The sequence below is a fragment of the Zootoca vivipara genome, chromosome 2 (assembly GCF_965207765.1).
Source record: "Zootoca vivipara chromosome 2, rZooViv2.hap1.1, whole genome shotgun sequence".
NCBI classification, from domain to species: Eukaryota; Metazoa; Chordata; class Lepidosauria; order Squamata; family Lacertidae; genus Zootoca; species Zootoca vivipara.
The window spans coordinates 105,607,603-105,624,876 of NC_142584.1; the positions used below are offsets into that span (position 1 = coordinate 105,607,603).

Genomic DNA, 17,274 nt, shown 5'->3' on the forward strand with positions numbered 1-17,274 from the left:
GGGTTTGTTTTTTCTCCTCAAGATCCGCACTGAAACTGCGGACTTAACATATAGAATAAGAGAACAAGAAGAACGCACGTTTAAAGAAGATTGGAAAACGTTTATTGAATATATGGGTGAAAATTGTGTACATTTGAGAACGTTGGCAGCATTAAGATAAATTCAACAGTGTAAATAAGTTTTGATGGATGTAATAATGGAATATTGAATGGTTTCGTTTATGTAAAACGTTATGTATTAGTGTATATAGTTTTCCCTCAGGTCCTCAGGTCCTTGACAGTTGTTTTAGGAGGGAACTTTAGGAGGGAACTTTGAATTATGTTTGATACATTGTTTGAGCCAGCCTCTATAAAAGCAGGCCAGCTCGGCAAGGCAGTTCTGTTCTGTTCCAGCTTCCAAATAAAGAGCTGCTTTGGAGAGATTGCTGTGTCGTCTGCTATGCTTACCCACAACTTAACATAAAATATGCAGGGATTTATGTTATGTAAAATGAACTATGGAAAGAGAAGAAGGGAAGTCACTGATATTTCAAGGTTTAAAGGAATATTCTAAAATGTAAAATAGAATGTGTCTGTGAGAGACTGCTTTTACTTAAATGATTCATAAGCAAGTCAAGGGTGCAACTTTGAACTAGTAAAGTTTTCTAATAATGACAGTAAACTATTCATCATAGTAGATTCTCAGATTCTGAAGAGCTCCAAAACCAAAATTGCCTAAACAGGCAACAGCAGAGCAAGTGAAATTCAGCATAAGGCTAAAGTGATGCATACCAGGGCGAAGAGGTCTGAATTTCACAAACATGCTAATGCTGTTTAAATGTGGTTGTGGGCTCCCAAGGTTTCCCCAATACATCCTGGGGCCATATCAGAAAGCTCACTTATTAGGAAAGGGACTGAAAATAAAGGAGCATGGTGATGATGATAATTTAATTAGTGAACCACTTCCTATAAAACATCTCAAAGTGATTTAATATGACATGGATTAATATGCCAAGCTTTCAACCCATGGACTTCCTATGGGCTTTTTTGGGTTTTGTTACGGCTTTTTAAATGTGTTTTTTTTGTGGGGGTGGGGGTGTTACTGGTTTGTCTTTGTTTGATTATGTATTTTGTATTCTCATTTTGTGTTCTTATGTTGTGAACTGCCCTGGGATCTTTGGGTGAAGGGCAGTATACAAATTCAACGAACAACAACAACAACAACGATAATAAATATTGAAAACTGTGTTTTGCTCTGGTTTCCGACTCTCCCACAGTTCTGTAGAACTGAAAGAGGCGCAGAAAAAGAACTGGAAACAATACAATCGAGGAATGGAGCAACTTCAAACAAGGAATGTATAAAGAAGTTGTGGGGTTGGGGAGCTCAGAAAGAAAAATCAACAGAGGACACTATAATAATAATAATAATAATAATAATAATAATAATAATAATAATAATAATAATAATAATAATTTATTTGTACCCCGCCCATCCGGCTGGGTTTCTCCAGCCACTCTGGGTGGCTTCCAACAAAGATTAAAATACATTAAATGGGTGTTTTATTGCATGTGTCTTCTGCAACGTGTTATTGACACAGTAATAGTGAATTGGTAATGGATTTATCCTGCTTTAGGGCTTGTCCACACTTCCTCTTGCTCCGCTGCTTTCTCCTGGGGAAAACTGCTCTTTCTAGGAAACGGACAAGCGGACAAGTGTCAACGAGCCCTCAGTTCTGCGATACTTCCCCAATGCTAGCATGTTATTGCTGTCCAGATGCGGCAGGACAAAAATAAACTGGAACGGTTGTGGTATAAAAAGTTACAGGATTTCAGCAGCATGTTATATAGGTTGTGCGCTGCTATGAAATAGTATGACTATCTGAAAGCTTCTGCAGGCAGGCACAAACAGGATTAAAAGTGGGATTGGGTATGACCGCTCAGAGAGCACCATAAGGGCAAATCAGAACAAATATGCATTAAAGAGTATTTCTGGGGAGGCAGCTGCAAAGGCCTGTTGGCACAACATTTTGCAAAACCACAAGGACTAGAAACTTCAGGCAGGAGTAAATAAAGCAAATTACAGCACTCACCTCTGCATGAAGGAAAAGGCTGCTTCCCATAGATTGAAAGACATAAACTAAATGCCTCTTAATCTCAGCTCTCCTTTTCATCTCACATATATTGGTACTCTAGTACAAAGTTATTGTTCTTTTGCTGGGTCGGCCGCTTCCTAACCTCACTCCTGTCTTCGTAACCTTCCCTTCTTCCAGTTCTTTTCTCATGTGATGACTAAGGATACAACTTTTGCTTCTATTCCAGGGATGAATCCGTTGTTCTGGTTTGTGTCCTGCTACTTGTAGGAGACCAGAGCAGTCAGCTTGTCTCCGGGCTTTGCTCCCATCAACAGATGCACTTTATGGTCCAGAAGCTATGGCCAGAGATCACAGGCTGTGGCAGAAGTTGGCTTGAGGGAGAGGCTGGCAGCGTGGAAGGAGCATGCCCAGAAGAAAGCTAAGCAAAGAGAAGAAGACAGGTGTGGAGAGGTACAAAGAAGCAGGCAGGCAGGCAGGCAGGCAGGCAGGCAGGCAGACAGACAGACAGACAGACAGATAGATAGATAGATAGATAGATGTGGAATGTGAAGAAAGGAAATGCTATGTTCCCAGGAAAGTGTCCAAGGATTATAGACTATAATGAATTAAATGTTGAAGTGTTTACTTGTGATAGAAAAAAGAGGCGAGAGAAAGGAGTTGAATGCAGTTAGAAGTTAGATGGGAGGAAGCATCCATTCTTTTTGTGTGTGTGTTTGTGGTGGGAAAGGGAGAGAGTAAGATCAGGAGAATGGAAACAGATAGGAATATAGACTATCAGAAAGTTGGAAAGATAGCTGTAGAACCTCAAAGAGTAATAAAAAGGAGAAGCTGGATCTTCTCTCTCCCCACAACTCCAACCCTGATCAGCTTGTCTACTTCACCCCAGCATCTTTGCTATTCTGGCTGAGAATTGCACCCCAACTAAATGTACCTAGAGATCCCCCACAGCTTAAGCCTACTTCTTGCAGGGCATTGGAAGGGAAGGGAGCTGGCTTTATGGGATCTTACTGAAGAAGGAGCTGTTGTTGCTGTGTCTCCAGAAGCTACTGGACAATGCAAGGAAGTTTCCCGCACATCCCGGAGCCTCAGGGAATCAAACTTCAAGCTGAACAATTAGGGGCAGGCTCCCCATTAAGACATGCAGTCCCAGAGGCCAACTGCCATTCACATGGCATCCTCAGGGAAGGGACCTTTCGTCAGAGTTCTTTCATCATTTGCAGAAGTACTTCAAACAGCTATAATTGTGCCAAAGTTGTGAAACTTGTGTTGCAAGTTCAGGAAAGTTATTAACTGTTAGTCTTATTGATTCTTCATTTGGACCCTTTATCTTCTTCCTTGATGCTGCTTTTTGGTTTGGTGACTATTGGTGGCAATCCAGCCAGATGGGCAGGGTACAAATAATAATAATAATAATAATAATAATAATAATAATAATAATAATAATAATAATAATATTTTCTGTTATTTTTATGCTTGTTTTCATAGTTCAGAAGGTGCTTTGAGCTACTCCGTTTTGGAAGGGGAAATTGGATCTGGTTTGCTGATGTGGTCCATAGATTTCTTTTAAAAAATGTTGTTGTTGTTTAGTCGTTGACTAAACTCTTCGTGACCCCATGGACCAGAGCACACCAGGCACTCCTGTCTTCCACTGCCTCCCGCAGTTTGGTCAAACTCATGTTCGTAGCTTCGAGAACACTGTCCAACCATCTCGTCCTCTGTTGTCCCCTTCTCCTTGTGCCAAGGGCGTACCCACCACGGGGCAAGTTAGGGCAGCTGCCCTACTCTAGAAGCAGGGCTGGTGGGCAGAGGCGGAGCACAGCCCGGCGGAGCACGAGTTCGCCATTCCCGCCGCGCCACGCCGCACCCTCCCTCCAGCTCCCCGGCGTGCCCTCAGGCAAGGCCAAGCGCGGCAGGGAACCAGGGAGCGCGGTGCGGTGGGCGGGAACGCCAAACCCGCGCTCCGCTGGGCTGGGCTCCGCCTCCGCCCACCAGCCCTGCTTCTAGGGAGGGGCACAGCCCGGCGGAGTGCGAGTTCGCCGTTCCCGCCCACCTCGCTGCGCCCTCCCTCCAGCTCCCCGTCACGCCCTCTGGCAAGGCCAAGCGCGGCGGGGAACCAGAGAGCGCGGCGCGGCGGGCGAGAACGCTGAACTCGCGCTCCGCTGGGCTGGGCTCCGCCTCTGCCCACCAGCCCTGCTTCTAGGGAGGGGCACAGCCCGGCGGAGCGCGAGTTCAGCGTTACCGCCCATCGTTCCCGCCCACTTTGTGTCCCCTCCCCTTCCGTGCCTTGGCCCCTCCCCTTGCCCCCCCCCTAGTTTTGATCCTGGGTACGCCCATGCCTTGTGCCCTCCATCTTTCCCAACATCAGGGTCTTTTCCAGGGAGTCTTCTCTTCTCATGAGGTGGCCAAAGTATTGGAGCCTCAGCTTCACGATCTGTCCTTCCAGTGAGCACTCAGGGCTGATTTCCTTCAGAATGGATAGGTTTGATCTTCTTGCAGTCCATGGGACTCTCACGAGTCTCCTCCAGCACCATAATTCAAAAGCATCCATTCTTCGGCCATCAGCCTTCTTTATGGTCCAGCTCTCACTTCCATACATTACTACTGGGAAAACCATAGCTTTAACTATACGGACCTTTGTCGGCAAGGTGATGTCTGTGCTTTTTAAGCTGCTGTCTAGGTTTGTCATTGCTTTTCTCCCAAGAAGCAGGCGTCTTTTAATTTCATGACTGCTGTCACCATCTGCAGTGATCATGGAACCCAAGAAAAAATTTAATGCTGCCCAGTTCTGTAGAAAATTGTAACTCTGTGAGGAGAACAGAGGTTTTCTAATAACTTTCAGCACCATAAATGTAGGGTTGCCATACATCCGAAATTTCCTGGACACAGTATTTAGCCCTTGTAAACAGCATCTGGCTGGAAAACCGCTGAAATGTCCAGGAAAATCCAGACGTATGGCAGCCCATGTCAGTAGTGTAGAGTTTGGTGGATTTCATTTTTTTGAGATTTGGCCAAAAAAAGGGGGGGAGGTTTTGAAATATGGCAACCCTACTTAAACTACAGCTCCCTGCATTCTTTGGGGAAGCCATGGCTCTTTAAAGTGGTATTGTAGTGCTTTAAATGTATGGTGTGAATGTGGCCTCTTATGGCATGATGGTGTCGGACAGGCAGGGAGACAGGAAGAAGAAAGTCACTACCAGAACCTAGGACCAACTGCTTCTCTACTTTCTACCCCTGCCACCCACCGTGAAAAGGGGCTTCTCAGAATGTGCAATTGGGATAGGTGCTGTATCATGTACCCTGAGACCTTCCAAAAAGGGTCTTCTGTGCGTGCCCCCACTAACATTCTGGATTACTCATAAGATTTCTAGACAGAACCTTCTCAGTGTTGACAACACAGTTTTGTGGACAATTCCTGAACAATGAATTTTTTTATTTTTAACCTCTCATGTTAGATCTTAGGAGGTAACTAAAGGATGCTTTAAGGGACCCGGCTGGCGCTGTGGTTTAAACCACAGGGCCTAGGGCTTGCCGATCGGAAGGTCAGCAGTTCGAATCCCCGCGGCAGGGTGAGCTCCCGTTGCTCTGTCCCAGCTCCTGCCAACCTAGCAGTTCGAAAGCACGTCAAAGTGCAAGTAGATCAGGTAAGGTAAATGGTGTTTCTGTGTGCTGCTCTGGTTCGCCAGAAGTGGCTTAGTCAGAAGCTGGTCACATGACCTGGAAAAATTGTCTGCAGAGCGGACAAACGCCGGCTTCCTTGGCCTGTAATGCGAGATGAGCGCTGTAACCCCAGAGTCGTCCGTGACTAGACTTAATGGTCAGGGGTCCCTTTACCCTTAAAGCACGGGTGTCAAACACAAGGCCCGGGGGCCAAATCCGGCCCGCCAGACCTCGTCATGTGGCCTGCCGAGTGCCCCAGCCAGCGGGACCCAGCAGCGGGACCTTGCTGCTGAAGCGCCGCGCCGACAAAGCGCCGACAAACAGCTGGGGCCGGGGGGGGGTAGAAAGGCGGCCGGAGCAGCGCTGCATGGAGCGCCCCGAGCCACAGCAGGAGAAGGAGGAGGCAGCTTGCCGGGTCAGCGCCCGGCAGCGCCGCACGCAGAGTCCCGAGCCTCTGCGACGCAGCAGTGCTCTGTAGCACTTTGAATCCTCCTCCTCCTGCCACGGCTCGGCACCTGGAAACGGCTGCTGCTGCTGAAGCACAGACAAAGCACCCAGCAGCGCCACGTGGAGGAGGAGGAGGATTCAAAGTGCTACAGAGCACTGCTGCGTCCCAGAGGCTCGGGACTCTCCGCACGGTGCTGCAGGGCACCGACCCGGGAAGCCGCCTCCTCCTCCTCCTCTTGCCTCACCTCCTCCTCCTCCTGCCGTGGCTCAGCCTCATGAACGTGAGCTCAGCAGCGGCTCAGCCTCACGAACGTGCAACTCTGAGGCTTTACGCACATCTCCTAAAACGGACACCCACTGCCTCACGCTGCACGGGAAATGCTTTTTGCCCCTGGGTCCCTTCGCGCTCTTTTCTGGCGCTGAATCAAGGCGGCGACCCCCCCTTCCCTTTCTTTCTTCCTCTCTCTCGTTCTTATTCTTTCTTTCCCTCTTCTTCCTTCCTTATCTCTGTCTTCTCTCCCTCTTTCTTTTCCTTTCCTTCTTTCCTACTCTTCTTTCTCTCACCTCTTTCCTTCCTCTCTCCCTCCTGCTCCCTCTTTTCTTTCTTTCTTTCTTTCTTCCTTCCTTTCTTCCTTCCGTCCTTCCCATCTTTCTTCCTCTCCCTCATTCTTATTCTTTCTTTCCCTCTACTTCCTTCCTTTATTCTCCCTTTCCGTCTTCTCTCCCTCTTTCTTTTTCTTTCCTTCTTTATTCCCTTCCTTATTTCCTACTCTTCTTTCTCTCCCCTCTTTCCTTCCTTCCTTCCTCTCTCACTCCCACTCCCTCTTTTTTTCCTCCCTCTCTCCCCTCCCTCCCTCCCCCTCTCCTCAGAAACATAGGATGCTGCTTTATACTTCTGGCCCTTAAACCCTGGAACCAGGAGAGCAGCTCCAGTGAGTCAACCTCAGGCAGTCCCTTTGGTGAAGGGTGGTGGCTCACTGGCAGAACATCTGTCCTGCATGCAGAAGGACCCCAGCATCTCCAGGTACTAGTAGCTCTGCAAAGGTCCTGCATGAAACCCTAGCGAGCCTTCACCACCCAGTGCAGTTACCAAAAATCATTTTTCAATAAATTGTACAATAATTGTACATTTGAATATCTACTTGCCATTATTCTGACTATGTTTCTGCTTTCAGAGCTAGTTATTACTTACATTATTACAAAAAACAGTAATAATTGAATGCAGTGACAATAATTTATGATAATAAAGAGTGGACACATAGTCCTACAGATACAACCGGCCCTTTGAGGGTGACCAAACTGCTGATGCGGCCCCCGATGAATTTGAGTTTGACACCCCTGCCTTAAAGGATGCTTTGGTTCAGAGATCATTCAACATTAGGGTGGGGAGCCTGTGGACCTCCAGTTGTTGCTGGACTAACAAATCTAATCATCCCTGATGACTGGCTATGCTAACTGGGGCTGATGGGAGAGTTGGAGTTCTACATTTAGAAGACCAGTGTCTCTATCCCTGGATTATTTTTCAGTTCACATTTAAGGCGGAAAATGCATGGCTTCCATTTTTGTCTACCTGTTTTGTTTAATTTTGGGTTTGCTCAGAATTTATGAACGTATTTTTTTTAAAAAAAACGTGTTATTTTTCACAAACTGTTTAGAGACATACACTAATTAGCAGTCTAGAAATTTAATTTTAAAAATAAAATTTTCAAAAATGTTCAAAAAGAAAATGGTCATATATTGAAGCAGAGTTCCACTCCTTGCCACCAATCCAGTGAGGAGCTTTTATATTCACCACAATCACTTTTCAATTCACACCATCTTTGCAATGGTGGTGAATACAGCTAACTGAGAGTAAGCCAGTCGGCGACTAAAATCTGGGACACGGTCATTGCATATTTTCTTTTCCAACCCGATCCATTTTCTTTTTCTGTCATGTTTTTCAAGTCTGAGTTTCGCAGGGACTATCTTGGTTTCCCCCCATTTTTTATTGATCTGACAGCTGCTCTGGGAGGCATTTTTGGCGGGTGTGTTGAAAGCTATACGAAACAAAGCAACAAATAAATAAGCGTTGTTTTTTTGTTTTGTTTTGTCACGCATATTTGTGTTTTTTTATTGTACACCGCCCAGTGATCCTCGGATGAAGGGCGGCATTGAAATCTAAGTAAACAAACCCCAGTTCGGAAAATCCCATCTCGTCTGATCCTATGTGCATTTACGGGGAACCAAAGCGCACTTGTCGAAGGGCCTTTAATCCTAATGCGCGCGATTCCAGCTGTGAAATTCGAAAACCTCCATGGATGGAGACGCTCTAGCAGCTTCCCCACAGAATCTTTTTCACCTCTCTGACGCACGGGCGCTCTAGGCTCCGAGCTTGTCTCTCCAGGAAATGAAGTTAGTGTTCCATGCAAACACGTGCGGAATCAGCTGCCGGTGGAACCAGTAAGAGGACGCGGGAGGGAGCCTGGGGGGATCGGGCTGCCTGCTTTAATTTGCAGAGCTCCGGTTCTGTTCCTGTAGGTCTGCTGCTGTAGCCTCAGCGGCTTTAGCGGGGAGTAAGTTCTGACCCGACATATTTATTTACATATATGGTGATATAAAAGAAGTCAGAAAGGAAACTGGTCATTTTGGGGTTTGCGGACTTTCTCCAGGTTTACCACTCCTATCAGCCCATCACCCATTCCCATCACCCCCACCCCCCACCCTCTGAATATACATAAGGGTCTGGTGGCTTCTGTTTCAGTGTATCTGATGAAGTGTACATGCACACGAAAGCGCATACCAAAATAAAAACTTAGTTGGTCTTTAAGGTGCTACTGAAGGAATTTTTTTTATTTTGTTCCTCTTATTTATTTAGCCGCAAGACTACCCGGGATGGGTTTATCCTAGCTGTAACTCCTTGTAAGTTTGCTACAATGGCTGCTTGGAGGAATCCACTTTCAGTTTGCACGATGTATGTGATACAGTGCGCGATTGTCCAGATAAATGGATGAGTTGTGGATGGATGGGACTATATTTAGCTGGGCAGTTACCCAAGGGATACGAGGTACCACAAACGGCTCCCAAAGCCTTCCTTTCCTAAAGCATCGACATGTGTTTTCACTTGGACTAGCTGATGTTTTCATGACCTTGTGTGTGTTTTTCTCCCCTCACAGTTTCCACTTACTTCGGTCATTATGATACAAGGCGGCTCCTGCTTTGAATCAGAACTCGATTTCTGCCCCGAGTGTGGTACTGTCCTGCCTTTGCCAGGGATCCAGGACAAGGTGACATGCCCCTGTTGCTCTTACTCCATTGATGTGCAAGGTAAGGGCTTTGGTCTCTTCCTGACACATTCTGAGGAGGCCCCAGGCAGGCAGGCAAGCAGTGTGGTTGAGTTTCAACTTCCGACTGAGTCTGTTTACCTTAGAAATTCCTGAAGGCTGGTGTGGTCATCCAAGAAGTGGGCATAAGTATAATTGTGGGCTGCATCTCTACACTCACCCAACTTCAGATGTGGAGCCGCTATGTAAATACCGGTACCTATAACACTTTTAGGAATCTCTCCTTAAAAGAGGAAAAACAATTATGCGCCCCTCTTGAAAAGTTTTGGGGGAGGGGTCACCAGTTTTTCTTCCACAAAATTGGTATTTTGAGGTGCCTGCAACAGATTTTGCCTGGACCCAAAAAGAATGGAGATGCTTTCTGTGCTCTCAGATTGGTGAAAGTGCAGAATGGCCTTGTAAATAAACCTGCTATTGATGCTTTTGAATTATGGTGCTGGAGGAGACTCTTGAGAGTCCCATGGACTGCAAGAAGATCAAACCTATCCATTCTGAAGGAAATCAGCCCTGGAAGGACAGATCGTGAAGCTGAGGCTCCAATACTTTGGCCACCTCATGAGAAGAGAAGACTCCCTGGAAAAGACCGTGATGTTGGGAAAGATGGACGGCACGAGGAGAAGGGGACGACAGAGGACGAGATGGTTGGACAGTGTTCTCGAAGCTACAAACATGAGTTTGACCAAACTGTGGGAGGCAGTGGAAGACAGGAATGCCTGACGTGCTCTGGTCCATGGGGTCACAAAGAGTCGGACACGACTAAACAACAACAACAAAGAGGCTGGTAGGCTGCATTTCTGTGCTGGCTGTGGATGAAGGATTGCCTTCTCCTGTCCACTACTAGCAGTCTAGCATGAAAACCAAATGAACTGATGGAAGAGTGGCCAAGTGCGTATGAATTGCTGCACCCTTCCTTCATCGGCCTGTTGTCTTGATGCCAGGCATTGAGAAGATGAACCCACTCCTTATGCAGCCAGCGTAAGAATGCAGCAGGCTAACACAGGAGGGATGGAGTCATCTGTCCCTCAGCTGCTACCTTTCTCAGTTGCCTGTATGGAAGTCCCTACACATGCCTGTTTGGATTTCATTGACACCTGTGGCTGCTAGGTGAGATATTAAATGGAAGGCTGTTGTAAAGAGTATTAGGAGGGACTTTTAAGCTTGCATTTTTGAGTTCTGTTCTCTGTTATTCCTCATACGTTTCTTCTCTACACAGTTTTTGAGATGCGAATTGTGCATACATCCGTCACATTCAACAGTGCAGATTCCACCTCTTTGAAGATGGAGGATGAAGGAAGCACAGTCAAGGGACCATTGGTAAGTGGATGGGGAAATGAAAGTAGGTGTTATACTGGAATGATTCAGTTGTCTGTAGCAAAGGCATCCCAAGATCCTTGTTCCTTTAACTCAAATAAAGTAGCTCAGAACTGGTGGGGCGGCATGCAACTTGTTGTCAGGACACTGTTGTTGTTCCATGCCTGCAGGTATACTTGTTTACGGTGGGCTATATAAAAGAGTACAGAATTTAAAATCTGACCCTGCCAACATTAAACTCTTAGATGCACACTTTTAAAATACGAAATGTGGAGGGCGTGCAGAATTTTCTCTGTGAGTTTTGGATTTTCAGTGTGGATCTTGAACAACAGCAACATACTTTGAATCCTGCCCATGAAATCTGGCTGACATGTTGGGGGCACAGTCGTAATTCCCAGATTTGCAATTTGGGTGCTGAGCTTGGAATTTTAGATGTCTTCATATTCTTTTTCCCAATCGGGTTCTCTGAATGAAATTCCAAATGGAGAAACCCACCTCACGGTCTGAATCTATCCTATGTTTCTTCTCTCAGATTGACAGGAAGTGTCCCCAGTGCGGGAACGAGGGCATGGCATACCATACGCGGCAGATGAGGTCTGCGGATGAAGGGCAGACGGTCTTCTACACCTGCGTTCGATGCAAGTAAGGATAGGCTGTTAACAGCTTGTTTGAGCCTTGCCTTTCTCGGAAACCCTGTTTGCTTTGTCCATGCTTTGCAAAATGTGTTTGTTTGTTTGTCCCCTGTTGGATTATTAGCACCATGAGCAAACTGATTTGCCAAGGAACATGTGCTACAAACTTTTATTAAGACTGCATCATCCAGCCTGGTTTTGAGACAAAGAACTTGGGTTGCCTTGGTGAATAGTCTCCATTGGGACCTAGATAGATGCATCCCTGTTGGTTCTGCTGGGCTTTGCAGCAGGTTTCAACTCTTCTGAGCTGCCTACAAAGGCGAGGAAGTTGCCTTTTCCTGTGTCAGACCTTTGGTTCATTTAGTTCAGTGTTGCCTAAACCAGGTGTAAGGAACCTCCCCACCCCCAGATCTGTGGCCATTGGCCATGCTTGCTAGGGCTGATGGGAGTTGTAGTTCAGCAACGTATGGAGCACCAAAGGTTACCCATGCATGGTCTGCATTGACTGGTGGCAGCTATCCAGGGTTTCAGACAGTATATTTGCAGCCCTACCTGGAGAAGCCGGGGATTGAACCTGGACCATCTCTCTGAGCTATGGCCCTTCTGATTCAGCAGGTATCAGCTGACATTTAGAAGACATCTGAAGGCAGCCCTCTTCAGGGAAGTTTTTAACGTGTGACATTTTAACATATTTTAAATTTTTGTTGGAAGCCGCCCAGAGTGGCTGGGGAAACCCAGCCAGATCGTTCTGCCCGGACACTGAGGTCCAGTGCCGTGGGCCTTCTGGCGGTTCCCTCGCTGCGAGAAGCCAAGTTACAGGGGACCAGGCAGAGGGCCTTCTCGGTAGTGGCTCCCGCCCTGTGGAACACCCTCCCACCAGATGTCAAAGAGAAAAACAACTACCAGACTTTTAGAGGACATCTAAAGGCAGCCCTGTTTAGGCAAGCTTTTAATGTTTAATAGATTATTGTATTTTAATACTTCTGTAGGAAGCTGCCCAGAGTGGCTGGGGAAACCCAGCCAGATGGGCGAGGTATAAATAATAAATTATTATATTATTATTCAGCCCCAGCTGGTCTGCAATGACTGGCATCAGCTCCCCAGAGTCTTTCTCAACCCTACATGGAGGTGCTGGGGGTTGAACCGAAGACCTTATGCATGCATAGCAGTCACTCTTATTGCCGTGCCACTGTCCTTCCCTAGGATGAATGCTGGAGATACCACTTTATGATGGTTCTCATGTTTCTTGGAGAGTAGGTCTCGTAAGATGGTATTGAGGGAAGATCTGCATATCTCCATGGCGGTTGCCTTTTGAGGGCCTGTGAGAATCCATCTCACCCCTGACTTTCCTCTACTGTACAGTCATACCTCGGTTTAAGTACGCCTCGGTTTGAGTATTTTCAGTTTAAGTACTCCGCGGACCCGTCTGGAGCGGATGAATCCACTTTCCATTACTTTCAACGGGAAAGTTCACTTCAGGTTAAGTACGCTTCAGGTTAAGTACAGACTTCCGGAACCAATTGTTTTCTTAAACCAAGGTACCACCGTATCTACATGGACACTACTGGGAGAGGTTGCTCAAGAGTTTTGGAGTGCAGTGCTACAAAACACCATTCTCTTTGTCATCCAGTCACCATTCTCTGTGAGTTGCTTCCGTTGGCATGTTCCATTGGGGAATGGCCTTACAAATACATATGTGTTTGTTTTTCACTTCCAGGTTCCAGGAAAAGGAAGATTCTTGATCGGCTTTACCCAAATGTTTGGGGGACACTGTGTCTGAGGAACTTGACTTCCAAGGGTTATTTTTGCCTTGTTACTGTGGCCGTGGAGTCCTTTTTGAGTTCCATGGAAACATTCTGTTACTTGAGATGGGGGATTTCGTGCATAGTGCCTGTCGCTCCCCTTGTAACGCCACACAGAATAAAGAACTTTATGGTTTTCTTTGCATATGCATCATCTTGTTTGTTTGATGGTCAATATTATTATAGGGGGGTGGGTCCTCATGTGGATTATTTCCTGCCTGCTGTACTTTAACTACCTTTTCAGAGTACTCTTGATATTTTGTTGGAAGCCGCCCAGATAGGTGGGGTATAATAATTACTACTACTACTACTACTCCTCCTCAAAATCAAATTGGTGAAGAGCGGCTTTGCCTCATTGAAAGTTTTCTTCTTGGTTATCATGATTCCCACCAGCAGATTGTTACTGAAAGTACAGAAACAAAGGGCTACATCTATCGTCTTTTCAGCAACTTCATTGCGACCAAGGAAACAGAAGTCAAGGCAGGGTTCTGAAGATGGAAGTATCAGGCTACACAGCTAGAGGTGGGCTCTGGTCAAAATGGCTCCTACTGAGTTTAGTGGGACAACATAATCTGGATCTAATTTGATATACTCGATTAGTCTGAAGTTCTACTAAAAGTAGAGCTATTGAAATTAATGGATCTAGTCTAGCCTTGTTAATCAGTTTCAATGAGTCATAGAATAAGAGAATCGTAGAGTTGGAAGGGAACCTGAGCGTCATCTAGTCCAGCCCACTGCAATGCAGGAATCTCAACTAGATCATACATGACAGATGGCCATCCAACCTTTGTTTTAAAATCTCCCAAGGAAGGAGAGCTCACCAACTCCCTAGAGAGTCTGTTGCACTGTCAACTGTCCACTGAATCTACTCTGAGTAAAAATTAGTTGAATACTACCTATATATTTGGGGACGCGGGTGGCGCTGTGGGTTAAACCACTGAGCCTAGGGCTTGTCAATCAGAAGGTTGGCGGTTCGAATCCCCGCGACACAGTGAGCTCCCGTTGCTCAGTCCCAGCTCCTGCCAACCTAGCAGTTCGAAAGCACGTCAAAGTGCAAGTAGATAAATAGGTACCGCTACAGTGGGAAGGTAAATGGAGTTTCCGTGTGCTGCTCGGGTTTGCCAGAAGCGGCTTTGTCATGCTGGCCACATGACCTGGAAGCTGTACGCCGGCTCCCTCGGCTAATAATGCGAGATGAGCACTGCAACCCCAGAGTCGGTCACAACTGGACCTAATGGTCAGGGGTCCCTTTACTTTTACCTTACCTATATATTTAGCCCCATACATGATACAATAGCAGTCATTTAACAAATGACGTGATACAATACTGTAGCAGGAGGTTTAACAAACTGAAGGACATCGTCCTCTTTCTATGCTCCTCCCGATGGAAACATGCATCTTTAAGTTGTTTACATACTGTCTTCTCTTGTATATTATTTACTACAAAGCTTGATATCTAAGCTCTTTAGCGACAAAACATTGGATTACTGGAATGACGTCCGAGCACTGAACTGCTCTATCACAAGTGGACTAATTATTACTGCGTTTGCAATTGTTCAAGATAAAATCTAATTTGGAAAGAGAAGAAATGAGCACTGAACCACTGATATATCACATGTGAACTCTTTATTTACTTTGTTTGCTATTTAGGATAAGACCTATTTGGGAAAGAAACTACTGTTGCCATTTTTATGGACGTTTATTGGTGATATGATGATGTACACACAGGCAGTAGTCCTTGTAATATATAGTTTGCATAATATGGCAGTTTGATGTTTTCTACTTTGATAATGACAAGGTTCTTTGGCTCTTGTGTGGCTTGGAGAGCAATGGGCAGGGGTTATCTGAGGCCAGCCACTTAACATCTCTATTGAGAGGTTTATTGGAAATATCTAAATTGTTATGAGTTACTAACAGGAGGGATGAGAGAGGTGGGATATCTATTTGAATTCCAAGTTAGCAATTTGCCTAGGGTTGCTTACTATCTCACAACTGTTGTTAAAATGAGAATGATGTTGCCCAGCTTCACTGCTGAAAAGTAAATGATACCAGTCTTAAGGCTGAGCCATAAATGTAACACATATATTATAAACTAATAAATGAGTAAAAGGCACCTGACCTTTGAGGCAAAACTGAAAGCAGTCACCTAATTTTTTTTAAAAAATGTCCAGTAGCACCTTAGAGACCAACTAAGTTTGTTCTGGGTAAAAGCTATCATGTGCATGCACACTTCTTCGAAAGCTTATACCAGGCATCCCCAAACTCGGCCCTCCAGATGTTTTTGAACTACAATTCCCATCTTCCCCGACCACTGGTCCTGTTAGCTAGGGATCATGGCAGTTGTAGGCCAAAACATCTGGAGGGCCGCAGTTTGGGGATGCCTGGCTTATACCCTGAACAAACTTAGTTGGTCTCTAAGGTGCTACTAGGGACCCAGGTGGCGCTGTGGTTAAACCACTGAGCCTAGGACTTGCTGATCAGAAGGTCGGCGGTTCAAATCCCTGTGACGGGGTGAGCTCCTGTTGCTTGGTAACCAGCTCCTGCCAACCTAGGAGTTCGAAAGCATGTCAAAATGCAAGTAGATAAATAGGAACCGCTACAGCGGTAAGGAAAACGGCGTTTCCATGTGCTGCTCTGGTTTGCCAGAAGCGGCTTTGTCATGCTGGCCACATGACCTGGAAGCTATATGCCGGCTCCCTCAGCCAATAATGCGAGATGAGCGCGCAACCCCAGAGTCGGTCACGACTGGACCTAATGGTCAGGGGTCCCTTTACCTTACTAAGGTGCTACTGGACATTTCATTTTATTTCGACTGTGTCAGACCAACATTGCTACCTACCTGAATCTAGTCACCTAAAGATAGATTTGACTGATAATATTCTACACACTTGCAGCTGAGTTGCTGCTATCTAATCTTAAATATATTTTTTAAATGGGCCTTTGTACCTTGCCATGAATCTTCCCACTCACCCTTCAAAACAATCTGAAAATGTCCCTTGTGTTGTTTCAGTACCCCACACAAGTTTGGTAGCTTATATTCCTGCTGTGCAATTCTAGAAGGAGACAATTCTGGAAGGAGCTGTGGTTTGATGGTGTTTTGCGAGCAAAAGGTTCAAAGGTAAATCATCCCAAACATGTCTCATTTAGGCCGAGAAAGACTCCTGCCTGTCATAGACAATACTTAGCTAGACGGACCAATGGTCTGATTCCATACAGAGCAGCTTCTTATGTTCCCAATACACAGCTGTAAGTTCCATTGTGCATAATGTGACGTATTCCCTTAGAAGTGTGCTTAGACTTGCAGCCCTAGATTCCTGTGCTCACTCTCTTTCACAGCCCCTACCTTTCTTTCTTTGCCCCTGGCACTTCCTGATGTTATGAAGTACCCTAACTTCCCAATGCTACATTCCAAATGGAAAAAAAAAGTTTTTCTAGGCTCCTCTCTACCCCCAAGGCTGAAAATGATTTGCATAACACATATATATATATTTAAAAAAACCCCACAATAATTTATTGTAGAACCTTTTTCAACAAAAAATGTCCTTGAGGCAGCATCTGCAAAGTTTTAAATGCAAGCATTTAAACAAATCCAATTAAAATCCCATAAAACAAAAAAATAGTCATGATATCTAGAGGAGTTGTCAACACTATGACCGTTTCAATGCAGAAACAAAGGAGACTTGTTGTGGCATGAGCTTCTATGGTCTAGTAAAGATTTTTGAATCCATGGATGATTAAACCACGATAATCTTAGGGCTTGGTCATGTACAGAGAATGCAAGATGGCAGGATCCCCAAGGAGGTGATCCTTCAGGCACCAGGCTGTTGGGAGCCGTGGAGGAGCGCACCATTGTGGGTGAAGTCAAACCACTGGAGAGTTACAGCGCCTGCTGTGGGTGTAGAGACTGGTAAGGGAGAGGCCTGTTTTGTTGCAGCTGAGGCAAATGAAGGCTGCTGCAGATGCGTCACGGTGTTTCTTCTCTGTGCTCCTCCCAGCGGTCATTCCTCCTCTGGTCACTGCTACAGGTACACAAC

At 45.8% G+C, this 17,274-nt stretch overlaps 1 protein-coding gene across 3 annotated transcripts; it reads left to right on the forward strand.

Moving 5' to 3' along the window:
• The first annotated feature begins 8,541 nt into the window (after positions 1-8,541).
• POLR1H (RNA polymerase I subunit H) lies at positions 8,542-13,385 on the forward strand. 3 transcript variants are annotated; one of them, XM_088662688.1, is made up of 6 exons: positions 8,570-8,727; positions 9,030-9,218; positions 9,328-9,478; positions 10,709-10,809; positions 11,339-11,448; positions 13,156-13,385. In XM_088662688.1, the coding sequence occupies exons 2-6, from the start codon at positions 9,162-9,164 to the stop codon at positions 13,178-13,180; spliced, it is 444 nt and encodes a 147-aa protein (XP_088518814.1). In that variant the 5' UTR covers positions 8,570-8,727; positions 9,030-9,161; the 3' UTR covers positions 13,181-13,385. The 3 variants fall into 3 exon arrangements, with proteins under 3 accessions (XP_034954471.2, XP_088518814.1, XP_088518815.1); XM_035098580.3 differs by lacking the exon at positions 9,030-9,218 and having other exon boundaries at positions 8,542-8,727; XM_088662689.1 differs by lacking the exon at positions 8,570-8,727 and having other exon boundaries at positions 9,041-9,160; positions 9,327-9,478.
• Positions 13,386-17,274: the final 3,889 nt, after the last annotated feature.